The sequence below is a fragment of the Scyliorhinus canicula genome, chromosome 18 (genome assembly GCF_902713615.1).
Source record: "Scyliorhinus canicula chromosome 18, sScyCan1.1, whole genome shotgun sequence".
Taxonomy (NCBI): domain Eukaryota; kingdom Metazoa; phylum Chordata; class Chondrichthyes; order Carcharhiniformes; family Scyliorhinidae; genus Scyliorhinus; species Scyliorhinus canicula.
The window spans coordinates 116,935,483-116,948,591 of record NC_052163.1 but is presented as its reverse complement, the minus strand read 5'-3'; the positions used below and the strand labels follow the sequence as shown (position 1 = coordinate 116,948,591).

At 48.4% G+C, this 13,109-nt stretch overlaps 1 protein-coding gene across 2 annotated transcripts in view; it reads left to right on the top strand.

Moving 5' to 3' along the window:
• LOC119953270 (N-acetyllactosaminide beta-1,3-N-acetylglucosaminyltransferase 3-like) overlaps positions 1 to 11,643 on the top strand; it is a 21,317-nt gene extending 9,674 nt beyond the window's left edge. The window contains exons 1-2 of one of the 2 annotated variants that reach the window (XM_038777343.1): positions 4,228 to 4,383; positions 9,513 to 11,643. In XM_038777343.1, the coding sequence (XP_038633271.1) occupies positions 9,520 to 10,653 (1,134 nt within the window). In that variant the 5' untranslated portion in view covers positions 4,228 to 4,383; positions 9,513 to 9,519 and the 3' untranslated portion in view covers positions 10,654 to 11,643. Of the gene's footprint in view, positions 1 to 4,227; positions 4,384 to 9,512 lie in introns of those variants that run through there. The other variant, XM_038777344.1, reaches the window with a different exon arrangement.
• Positions 11,644 to 13,109: the final 1,466 nt, after the last annotated feature.

Here is a 13,109-nt window from a genome sequence, read left to right as displayed (position 1 = left end):
CTCCCTTTTCTTCCCCCTCCCTCCCTTTTCTTCCCCCTCCACCCCCCCCCCCCCCCCCAATTGACTTCAGCTGTGTTTTCCTTGTGATCAGGGAGGGGGGATTGTCACCCCCCCATGTTGTTCCCTTTTTGTAACTTTCCACTCTTTTCTCTTTCTCCTCCTCTCCCCTCCCTCCCCCGGGTTGCACGTCCCTTTGGTATGGCAACTGCTCGGCCCAGGACCGCAAGGAACTTCAGAGAATCGTGAATACCGCCCAGTCCATCACACGAACCTGCCTCCCATCCATTGATTCCATCTACACCTCCCGCTGCCGGGGGAAAGCAGGCAGCATAATCAAGGATCCCTCGGTGGGAGGAAACCCACGCACACAGGGGGAGGACGTGCAGACTCCACACAGACAGTGACCCAGCCGGGAATCGAACCTGGGACCCTGGAGCTGTGAAGCATTTTCTAACTTCTTCCATCGGGCAGGAGATACAGAAGTCTGAGAACACGCACGAACAGACTCAAAAACAGCTTCTTCCCCACTGTCACCAGACTCCTAAATGACCCTCTTATTGACTGACCTCATTAACACTACACCCTGTATGCTTCATCCAATGCCAATGCTTATGTACATCTTGTGTTGCCCTATTATGTATTCTCATGTATTTTCTTGTATTTTCTTGAATTTTGTTTAATTCCCTTTTCTTCCATGTACTTAATGTACTTAATGGGGCAGCAGGGTAGCATGGTGGTTAGCATAAATGCTTCACAGCTCCAGGGTCCCAGGTTCGATTCCCGGCTGGGTCACTGTCTGTGTGGAGTCTGCACGTCCTCCCCCTGTGTGCGTGGGTTTCCTCCGGGTGCTCCGGTTTCCTCCCACAGTCTAAAGATGTGCGGGTTAGGTGGATTGGCCATGCTAAATTGCCCGTAATGTCCTAATAAAAGTAAGGTTAAGGGGGAGGGTTGTTGGGTTACGGTATAGGGTGGATACGTGGGTTTGAGTAGGGTGATCATGGCTCGGCACAACATTGAGGGCCAAAGGGCCTGTTCTGTGCTGTACTGTTCTATGTTCTATGATTTGTTGAGCTGCTCGCAGAAAAATACTTTTCACTGTACCTCGGTACACGTGACAATAAACAAATCCAATCCAATCCAATCCAATCCCTCTGACTTCATTTTCCCCTTCTCCTTCCTCTTTTTCCCTCCTTTCTCTCCCGTTTTCCTATCTTACTCTTCGTTGCTGGCCTCAAACAGGTTTTGGAACAGGCCGACAAACTGCCCCCATGCATCCCGGAAGCCCTTCTCCGATCCTGGGGTGGCGTACTTAATCTTCTCCAGGTGGAGAAATTCCGAGAGGTCAGCGAGCCAGTCTGCAGCTTTGGGCGGTGCTGCCGATCGCCAGCCGAGCAGGATTCTCCGGTGTGCGATTAGGGAAGCGAAAGCGAGGGCGTTGGCCCCCTTCCCCATGTGTAGCTCCGGCTACTCCGATACCCCGAAGATTGCCACTATTGGGCATGGCTTCACCCTCACCCCCACAACCTTGGACATTGCCTCGGAGAAGGCTGCCCAGAACCCAACAAGTTTGGGACAAGCCCAGAACATGTGGGTGTGGTTGGCCGGGCCCCTCTGGCACTGTTCACATTTACCCTCCACCTCCGGGAAGAACCTGCTCATTCGGGTTCTGGTCAGGTACGTTCTGTGCACCACTTTGAGCTGCATTAGGCTTAGCCTTGCGCAGGCGGAGGTGGAGCTCACCCTGCTAAGTGCTTCGCTCCAGAGTCCCCACCCTACCTCTGTCCCCAGTTCGTCCTCCCATTTTTGTCTGGTCTCGTCCAGTGGTGTCTGAGCTCTGTTCAGTAACTGTCCGTATATTTTCCCACATAGCCCCCCCCTCCTTGCTGCTTGTGCCTATCAGGTCCTCTAGTAGTGTGCTTTCTGGGGCCCCGGGGTACCCTACTGTCTCTTTGCGAAGGAAATGTTTTATTTGCAGGTGCCTCATTTCCTGTCCTTTCGATAGTCTCCACTTCTTAGTCAGTTTGTCCAGTGTCGCCAGTCTGTGCCCTATGTAAAACATGTGCTGCTTTGTTGAAGGCTCTATGCTTTGGCTAAGAAGTTAAACTGCGACTGGTGAAAAAGATTTCCTGGAACTATCTTTAAATGCCAGAGAGTTGATATAACCATCGATAAACATCACAGACACAGACATTCATATGATGGCTGTAATGATATGCAGCCATGTATCCAATGGGTAATCAGAACAAGACACAACCAATGGGTAATCAGAAAACCCAGTGGTGGCATCACCACAAGAGGGCACCACACAACCACTATAAAAAGACAAGACGCACAGGCCCTCTCCCCCTTCCATTGGCAGAAACCTGGAGAGCAAGATGTGTGTAGTAAGCAGCACCGCCACACCACTATATGTTCATATAGTAGAGTCTACTATGTTACTAGAGTCAGATCAGTAGAGTGTAGAACTCATTTAGGAGCTCTGTTAATTGCTCAATAAATATCTTCAACTTACCTTGAGGTCTGGAGCATTCTTCAACAGCGCCTACACCAAGTAGCGGCTTATGTTACTCCAAAGTACCCTAACAACACAATGGCCACATTGCTGTTTGTGGGAGCTTGCTGTGCACAAACTGGCTGCCTCATTTACTACATTACCAAAATGACTGCACTTTAAGAAATATTTTATTGTCTTTGAAGCACTTTTGGACATCCCAAAAGATCTAAAAGTTATGATATACGTACAAATCTTACTTTCCAAAGACCCATATATATATATATATATTTTATGTGCGTCCACTCTTAAAATCGTAGAATCCCGACAGTGCAGAAGGAGACCTTTCGGCCCATTGAGTCTGCACCGACCACCTGAAAGAGCACCCTCCACAGGCCCACTCACTGTCGCCCCATCTAACCTTTCAATTTAGGGACAATTTAGCATGGCCAATCCACCTAACAAGCACGTCTATCAGGAGTTGTGGGAGGAAATCGGAGCACCCGGTGGAAACACATGCAGACGCGGAGAGAATGTGCAAACTCCACAAAGACAGCCACCCGAGGTTTGAATCGAACCTGGGTCCATGAGGCAGCAGTGCTAACCACCGTGCCGCTCTACATGTTGTGCCTGATTTAGTTTTTAAAAGTGGGACAGTCGTTGTGGATGTTAGGTGTGATGATATGATCTGCGTACTCGTCTGCCATTGGGCCAGAACGTCGGCTTACCATTGGCCCTGGTCGGTCATGTGCCTCTCGACCGATTGGCCGAGAGGCTGAGTTAACCACGCCTCTATCAACGAGGTATAAATGCTCAGAAGCCTGACGATCGTCCCTTTCCACTGTATACGATCGCCAGGCTGTGTTCTAGTTAATTAAAGCCTGACATTGGTAAATCACTTGCCTCACGTGCAGTCGATGGTGCATCATTAGTGAAGGAATGTGATTAAAGTCTTAAAGCACTAATGGTCCCACGGGAAACTCCCAAGTCTGAAAGGTGCTATCAGAAGGTTAATTTTTGTTTGAAAATAGGTATCAAGTTGAATTGCAAGGGAAATGGGTTGAGAACACTCAGGGGAAATAGAGTCCGTCCCTAGGGTTTTTCAAAACAAGCCCCTGGAGCTTAGGGTCTGCCAGAAAAAGCAGCTCATGTATTGTTGTTTAAAAATGTGGTCTATCAACCCTGAACAAGTTTTGTTACACTTCATGTGGTTGGAATGTGTGAACAATAGCCATCAGCATAACTATCACAGTGTGATGTTACAGTAAGAAGTCTTGCAACACCAGGTTAAAGTCCAACAGGTTTGTTGGACTTTAACCTGGTGTTGTAAGACTTCTTACTGTGCTCACCCCAGTCCAACGCCGGCATCTCCACATCAGTGTGATGTTACAACGGAGGGCTAAAACCATTCAACACATTTCTATGTAAACCTACTGCTCCAGCAGAAATTAATAATGGTAACAATCTTTATTAGTGTCACAAGTAGCCTTACATTAAATTGAAATAAGTTTAAAACCAAGTGGAGATATGTTTTCTTAAAAAAAAGCTATAAAACTGGCACTGGGCAAAAACATTGAAGCTCCCTGCCTCCCCACTTTAAAAATAGTATAATTTAGTTCGGATTTCCAGCATTTGCCTTCATTCAATATCAAAATATTTTCAAATTAACCCCTCCCCTCTTGATTTTCTGATGCTTGAAGGAAATGCAAATGAGGCAGAGTTATTTAAAGTGGGGCTGATACAATAGTTGCAGGCAGTTCTGGGTGTGGGCTCGTGCTTGCTTGCAGTAGATTTTTCTTCCGCTCTTTGGGAATTTTCATACCTTGAGGAGGATCCTTAAAATTCCTGCACTGATTTTGAATCTGAAATAGTGCGACCGATTCTTCAAAGAGGTAGGAATCCTTCGCTGTCTTGCCACCTATTTGGATTTTCTTTTAGAAAGGGCTATTTTGAGGGAAATTGTGAAATTGTTGCTCAAGAACCCTCTTCTCTACCCACTCACCCACTCTCCCTCTATTTCTATATCTGTAACTCTTCACCTTTTCTTTCTCTCCCAGCCTTTCAATTCTCTTCTCTCAAATCCCCCTCCATTCCTTCCCCCCATCTTATTTATTAGTCTCTTCCATGTTCTCCTTGCTCTGTCCTTCTTTTCACTGCTGTCTGTCAATCTATTTTTTCACTTCTCTCCACATTGACTCTGTCTCTATCCATTCATCTCTGCCTCTGCTTTCCTTTCCTTCCCTCTCTCTGATGGGGAATGTGACATGAATTAAGTTTTGATTTATTGTCATGTGTACCGAGGTGTAGTGAAAAGTATTGGTCTGCAAAGTCCAGGCAGATGGTTCCATATATGGAGGGGAGTGGGGGGGGGGGGGGGGCATACAATAGATACACAAAGTAAATACATAGATATAGACATCGGGTGGAGCATGCGGAGTGTAGTGCTGCATAGTCGAGAAGATCCATGACATCAGTTCAGTCCATAAGAGGGTCTTTCAGGAGTTTAGTAGCAGTGGAGAAGAAGCTGTTTTTGAACCTGTTACTGCTTGTTCTCCGACTTTAGTACAGTAGTCCCCCGTTATACCGCGGGTGTTGGGGTCCAAGACAGCCGCCCGCGTTGCATCCGAGCCGCGGATAGCCTACGAAAATTTTGAAAGAGCAACACACGGCCAGATAATGTTCTACTGCGGGAAAGAATAATTACAAGTGAACCTATCAGGGTAGTTTCAGGTATTGTGGATGTAATAACCTTACAATGTAAGAATAGAAGGGCGTTTTAAATAAAAAACATCAAAAGTTCTTTCAAGTTTTAAATTTATTAAAAAATACCACTCAAAAATATATACAATAATACATGAAATAGCACTTACACGCATATTTTAAAAAATCATTTAAATCACATGACAAAGTCTGTGAGTTTCTTCTGGCACATCCCCTTCCTCACCTTGACTGTCAGAAACGGTCTCAACATAAGTTCTCAACTGTCCTCATCTTTCTCCCACCCACGGAGGGTTGACTCTGGCACACCAGTCTCTCTGGATAATTTTGCCTTTGTTTCTATCAAATTTATCTTTTCCTTTACTGTGTAAGACTTGCGCTTGGGCATTTTGTATTTATACGCTTTAATTACAAATCATCGCGGCTATTTATCGCGGCTAATCGGAATGACAAACAAGTTCACCGGCTTAAAAAGGTGTTGTTTCAAAAAGAGTGAAAAAAGTTGGGGTCCATAAGCGCCCCCGCTGTATATCGCGAACCGCGGTATTGCGGGGCGTGGTATAACGGGGGACTACTGTATCTTCTGCCCGATGGAAGAGAGAATAACCTGGGTGGGAAGGGTCTTTGATAATGCTGCCCACTTTCCCAAGACAGCGGGAGATGGAGACAGGGCGCACGATCCAATGGTTACGCTGCCCCGGAAAAGAAGTTTGCGAGGCGTAGCGATGCAAATCCTGTCGCGTGTGCAAATCTGCATTCCCGAGGTACCTGAGTCTTTGGGATTCACTCCCTTCATCTCCGAGAACCTGGGTGCGTGCCGTTCAGCACTGGTCCTCACAAATGGGGACCAGCTGGAATGGCACCCGTGGGGGTCTTTCAAGGGATCGAACACTTTCTCCCCCCCTCCCCTAAAAGCACAGTGGGTGTACCTACACCTCAAGGACTGCAGTGGCTCAAGAAGGCAGCTCACCACCACCTTCTGAAGAGCAACTAGAGATGGGCAATAACTAAGGACGCCCACATCCCGTAAATGAATAAATAAAAAAATAAAAAATGATCTGAAGATTTTTGATCCAAGTGGTGTATAGTCTGGGAGAAGGCCTTCTTAAGCTGCTATATGGTAAAGTTTAGAGTGAGTTGAGTGTGTAAGTGAAGTGGGAGGGTAGGTGGCTGTGACAGGTGGGGGAGATGGTGAGTCAGGTCGGTTGGGATAGTCAGTTGGCCCAGGTGTAGTTGCAATGAATGATCGTTAGTTTGGCCGGACTAGTTGGGTGGTTTGGGTGTGGTCCGAAGTGGCTTTAAGATTATGAACTTTTTTTCTGGGTAACTATTTAAGGTCAGACAGTAGGAACCGTCTCTGTCAGTGCTTCTCAAACTATCTGATGTGGCGGACCGGCAGTTTTTTATTTCAATGTGCCAGGGACCGGTGAGCGAAACAAGCCAATCCAGCTGGGGGTTCGGGGGGTGGGGATGTGACACCCCAGAAAGTTTTTTGAGATATATCTTATTGCAGGGGCAATTATATTACATTATATTATATTATTGCAAATATAATGGATATATAATCTGAGATTATATATATAAACTGAGATAATGTAATATTTCTTTCATTTTTATAGCTGTACATTTTCCAGTGGAAGAGGGCTGGGTCAGTGAATTCAGATCCCCCCCCCCCCCCAAGCACGGCCCGAGGACGCACCCCCCCCCCCCCCCCAGCCCCCAGCACGGCCTGAGGATGCAACCCCCCCCCCCCCCCCCCCCCGCCCCGCTCAGCACGAGGACGGAACCTTGGAACGCTCCAGCTCCAGCTCCAGCTCAGCACTCACCTTTGCGCAAGTGTGAAAGTGTTTCTTTCCTGGGAGTACTCCACGTACCGGCAGACGGTACGCGTACCACACTTTGAGAAGCACTGGTCTATGTCATCCTTTTGGTATTTTCTCATTGTAGAATAATTGCCCAATGGAAGTTTAAACTTCCAGAACAATTAGTGTATATAATCCTTTAACACAAGGGGCGGGATTCTCTAATCCCGCGGCAGAGTGTCCATGCCGTCGTAAACGCCCTTGCGTTTTACGATGGCGTGAACGGGCCGCTGCCAGGACTAATTCTGGCCCCTACAGAGGGCCAGCACGGCGCCGGAGCGGTTCGCACCACTCCAGCTGCCGATCCCGGTGCGAATTGTGCGTCGCGGGATCCGCACATGCGCAGTGGCCTCCTTCAATGCGCCGACGCAACGTGGCGCAGGACTACAGGGGCCGGCGCGTAGGAAAGGAGGACCCCAGCCACAGAGTCCGGCCCACCAATCAGTGGGCCCCGATCGCGGACCAGGCCACATCGGAGGCCCCCCCCCCCCCCCACGGGCTGCCACCCGACCCTTCGCCGGCGGGACTCGTTCTTTTTTTTACGGCCGCTCACCGCGCAAACCACGCCAACGCCAATGGCACCGATTCTCCACTCTGCGGAAAATTGCGTGCCGGCGTCGGGGCAACGTGGCCCGGTCACGGAGATTCTCCGGCCCGGCCCAGAGCTGGGGGAATCCCGCCCATGGTCTTCGGACAGAAGTGGGGGGGATGGAGTGAGGTGGTATCCCCAGAGCATCTTTAGACAATTCAACGGTACTTAACTAGATAGTGACCCAGGAAATGTTCGATAGATTAAAACCTAGTCTAACTCTTGGGTAACTACACAACGTCCAGCCCCCACCATGCACTACCCTGCCCCAAGCCTCCCCACACACTACCCTCCTGACCTGATCATCTACTTATCCATCTCATCCACCTCAGTCGCCTTACCCACTAATGCACCTCGTCCCACCGACCAATTCACTCACTCTCTCGCACTCACTCATTTTCAGATTGGACACTTAAACTTGGGGCAACTTGTCTTTTAATAAGGATGGGCGATCTGCCTTCTCTGTCCATGGGACCCTCATTTCTGGGACAGCTGGGGTTGGAACACCCCGGCAGAAAAGTGGAGCAGCATCAGGTCCGGGAAATCCAACATTGTATTCGGCTCCTCTAAGATTTGGTTCATTCTCATTTATAGTGCCTGGGGTTATACGTGGTGGCACCGATTGGCAACTGGGCTGGATTTCTGAGTACGAGGGAAGGGGGATTATTCGGGCGTTTTACCCATCAGGTTGCGCAAGCAGAAGCCTCTTTTTCTGGAAGGTTCCCGCCCTGGAGTCCACCTGAATGATGGGTTTGGCTCCTTGTCCAGCAGGGAATGGCTTTGGAGGAGAGACCAGGTCCCGGACAGTTTGGGTATTGCAGATGTGAGTGGGAGCATGGTGTTGGCAAAGTGTCTTTTAGTTGGAAGCTGCCGCATGTGGGTGCAGATAAAGCAACGACACTGCCCCCTCAACCAATCGTATTAAAAATTCCTATGGGGACGTCAAGAGGGGGGAACATCAAGAGGGGGAACATCAAGAGGGGGGGACATCAAGAGGGGGAGTTTAATGGCTAAAATCTGGGTGGGTTTGGAGTGGGTGGGTTGTTAAAATTGTAAAAAAAAATCTCCAAGTTTCATCCCGCCCTTCTGTTTTTTTGGGAAGGTCGATCGATGGGAAGGCCATGCAATAAATATTGACGAAAATTTTTATATTAAATTAAATATTGTAAAGATGATGCTTGACAGAAACTTTCCCTGTTTTTCAGCGTTAACACTGGCTGCCTAGGTAACCTGGATCATTTGGTCAGGAGGGCGGGGGTGGGAAAGTAGGTACATTGAGGGAAGGTCAGAGCTGTTTCTAGGCCTGAGGAGCAGGAGCGCTTCTTTCTAGTCCGACCCAACAACCCTGCCTCGACCCTGCCCATCCTCAGACACTCTCCCGACATATTCTTTGTTTTAATTCAATCACAGAACACTGACATCGTCGGCAAGGCTCAGACTTATTGCCTACCCCCTGTAAGTGGTCTTAACTGAATGGCTTGCTCGGCCATTTTAGAAGGCCCGGAGTTGCAGGTAGGTCAGATCGGGGTAAAGACAGCAGATTTCCTTCCCTCTCCTAAATGGCACTTGGTGAACCTGAAGGATTTTTAACGCCGATCTTGTAACTCTGCAGTCAGCATTGTTGAGACTAGCTTTTGATTTCGGATTAATCATCGTAACCATAATTTAAATTCCCTCAGCTGCTGGGGGGGGGGGGGGGGGGGGGGGCAGATCTTTATTCTAAAAACGAAATTTATCTGAGCACCTTGGGATTCCCTGAAAGGCGCTATATAAATGAAAGTTCTCGCTTTTGTTTCCTTTCATTCACTTTTTTCACTTTCTTTTTCTTTTGTTTTTTGTTGCTCTCCGACAGGTAAAGAATGAGAAAATATTTACGACTATTTGAAAAGGCTGCGCTGTTGTGCATAGGCGTTCTGGGATTGGTGTTCCTTTTCAACCATGACCGTCCACCACGAGAGATTGATGAAACTCCCACGGAGGTTGTCAAAGCCACCATCGTACGCCCCATCAGGAGAGAGAAACAAGAAACGGCTTCCTTGTGCATCGGAAACAAAACCGTCATGGGTCTGCCCAAATTTGCTGAGGAGCCTCAGCACATCAAGGACTTCCTAATGCACAAACACTGCAGGGAATTTGACCTCATTCAGAATGTCCCGGGGAAGTGCGGGGGTCGCAATAATTCCCATAACGTCTTCCTGCTTCTGGTGATCAAATCTAGCCCCTTGAATTACGACCGGCGCGAAATGGTGAGGAGGACCTGGGGGAAAGAGCGAGTGTTCCAAGGAGTCCAGATCAGGACGGTCTTCATCACTGGAGTTGCTCCTGACCAAAAAGAAAGGAAGAAGCTGAATCGGGTATTGGAGATGGAGAACCAGCAGCATCAAGACATCTTGCAGTGGAATTTCATAGACACCTTCTTCAATCTCACTCTCAAGCAGTACAAACTGATGCAGTGGCTGGATGATTATTGCCCCGGGGCCCAATTCATCTTCAATGGAGATGACGATGTCTTTGTCCATAGTGACAATATGGTGGAGTACTTGCAAGACATGAACGCTTCTCAGCACCTGTACGTGGGATATCTCATTGCGTTGGTGGGCCCTATCCGGGAAAAGTGGAGCAAGTATTACGTCTCGCAGTTGGTGACTCAGAACAATTCCTATCCACCCTATGTAGCCGGAGGGGGCATCCTCATGTCCAGGTTCACAGCCATCGCCATCTACCGTGCTGCCCGTGCCATTGAGTTCCTCCCCATCGATGATGTTTTCTTTGGCAAGTGTCTGGAGGTGGGTGGATTGGCCCCCAAATCACACATGGGGTTCCGGGTGAATGGAGTGAAAGGGGTGACTCCCCAGGATGACTCGTTCAACCCATGCTATTACCGTGATGTCCTCATGGTACACCGTTTTCAGCCCCACGAGCAGTTGCTAATGTGGGAGGCTGTGCATGAAAGTAGCCTGGACTGTGCTCGGTCACCACAGCAAACTGATTGACAACAGAAGCAGGTCTCGAGAAGTTAGCAAACGACTGTGGGAGGAACTCAGAACACTGTGAATGGGATATGATCTATTTATTGAAAAACATGGAGAATTCAACAGGTTATTGCATTTTTCGATTGGCCATGAAGGGGCATATCTTGTTTAATAATTGTCTCGTCACTCTCCTCTTTCCACCATGATTCGGCCTCCAGTTGCTGAATGCTGGCAAGGATCTTGGACCATAAGGGGCGGCACAGCTCCGTTCACTGTCCACCTTGTCTTGTGTCCTCCCAAACACACTCATTACAGAATGATCAGGCACTGCCCAAACAAAATGGACACCAGTTGGAGATCCTCTGCTGCTGGGACGGAACAAACGCATTTGGCACTGAACGCTTAGTCACACACACCCACACCCAGTCATCGGCGAGAGTTTGAGCCAACCTTTTTTTATACCTGGTCAATGTTTCTATTGGGTTTACCTCTAATATAATATATATACATATAATATATATACATGTATGTATGTTTTTCCCACCCTCATTGCCCCACCCAAAGCTTGGAGGGTCAGAACCAATGTAATTTAGTGTTTCACTGAGCACAACGTCTGGAGGTGTCCTTGGATAAGGGACTGAATGAAGGATCTTAAAATCATTCATGGGGCACATTGATGTTGTAATATGGAGCGAGTGAATGGATGAACGAGAGGGATGGCAGAACTGGCACCCCCTCATCCTCAATTCTAATAAACAGCTCAAACTCAATTGTGTTCCTTCCTGTTGTCAAAGGTGTTGGTTTAGTTCCTCAATTCCTTGTCATTTAAGTTTGGACGAGTGTTTTGCCACCTTTAGACCCTGATACTCAGGTACCAGGCTTCTTCCTGTCCTCTAAAAATCTACTGATATTTTTCCGACTATTTGTGGGACATTGCTGTTTGGAAGAAAAATCAAATAAATCTTTTCCTCGTTTATTTTTTAAAAAATGAATTTGGTTAAGAACCAACTATTTGCCTGTCCGATTGATTCTGTTCCTACAAGGGATTGGATTGGTTTATTGTCACGTGTACCGAGGTACAGTGAAAAGTATTGTTCTGCATACAGTTCAGACAAATTATTCCGTACACGAGAAGAAAATACAGAGGGCAAACATTAAGTACATGAGCGCAGGCATCAGGCGAAGCATACAGGAGTGTAGTACTACTCAGTAGAGAAGATGTGTGAAGAGATCATAAAGGAATCCGGTAACAGGGGGAAGAAGCTGTTTTTGAATCTGTTAGTGCATGTTCTCAGACGGGCGGTATGGTAGCATGGTGGTTCGTTCTGTTGCTTCACAGCTCCAGGATCCCAGGTTCGACTCCCTACTTGGGTCACTGTCTGTCGGTGCGGAGCCTGCACGTTCTCCCCGTGTCTGTGTGGGTTTCCTCCGGGTGCTCAGGTTCCCTCCCACAAGTCCCGAAAGACGTGCTGTTAGGTGAATCGGGGACTTGGGGAGAGGAAGGGACAAGGAGGGGAGGGGGGGCGGGCAGAGGGGAATGGACAGTGAGGGGGCTGGAATGAGGGGAGAGGAGGAGGGTGTAGTTAGGGGGAAGTTGGAGGGAGGTTGTAGAGAAGGGGGTGAGGGAGCTTTTAAGAAAGGCAAGGGGGGAGGAAGAGAATTGAAGGAAAGATGTTGGGAGGACGAGTGAAAGGATGGGATATGAACTATTCGTCCTTGTTTATTTGTCTGAAGCCCCTTTCCTGGTGCAGATTCACACTCCATGTCAGTGGCTCCAGCATAGCTTCAATGAGGTAACTTCTGAAGAACTCGCCGGCCACTGTGACAACTCTGGGCTTCAAAAGCCGAGCTCCAGGCTGCACCATTTTGAGGTGAATGACAACAGTCGATGGTGGCTAGCGGGCCTGCCCTAACCAACCCTGCATCTCAATGTGTGCGTGCAGCAGCCTTGATCTATCTGCTGCTCCTTCGCAATCCTCACAGTCCCCAGCAAACAAACTAGAGCTGGCAAAGGGGCAACCTTTCCCTGTTGGTCTGGCTGGATCCCAATTGTACCTTGTGACTCACCATATACTGACCACAACAGTACAGTACCCTCTCAGCACCTTGTGATACACCTTCAGATCAAGTAACAGTGTCTTGTCATCTCTCTCTTCGGTAGAATAGAATGTCGGAGGCTGGCCAGAGAGTATTGGAATAGGTGAGTCTCGAGGTAACAATGGGATGGTTGACAGTATCAGGTGGATACGGGCAACATCATCGCAGTGGAAGAAGGTGGTGTAGATGTTGTTTGGAATCTCAGCACTAATTACAATCCCAGCTTGGGATTGGAGTGGTTCAGCCCAGAACAGGCCGGGGGGGGGGGGCGCAGTTTTAAAAACTAGGGTCTGGATTCTCCGTTTGGGAGACGGGTTTCTCTGTCCCGCCGCAGTAGATTTCTGGTGCGGTACTCTGTCGGCATACTCCGTTCGCCGGCT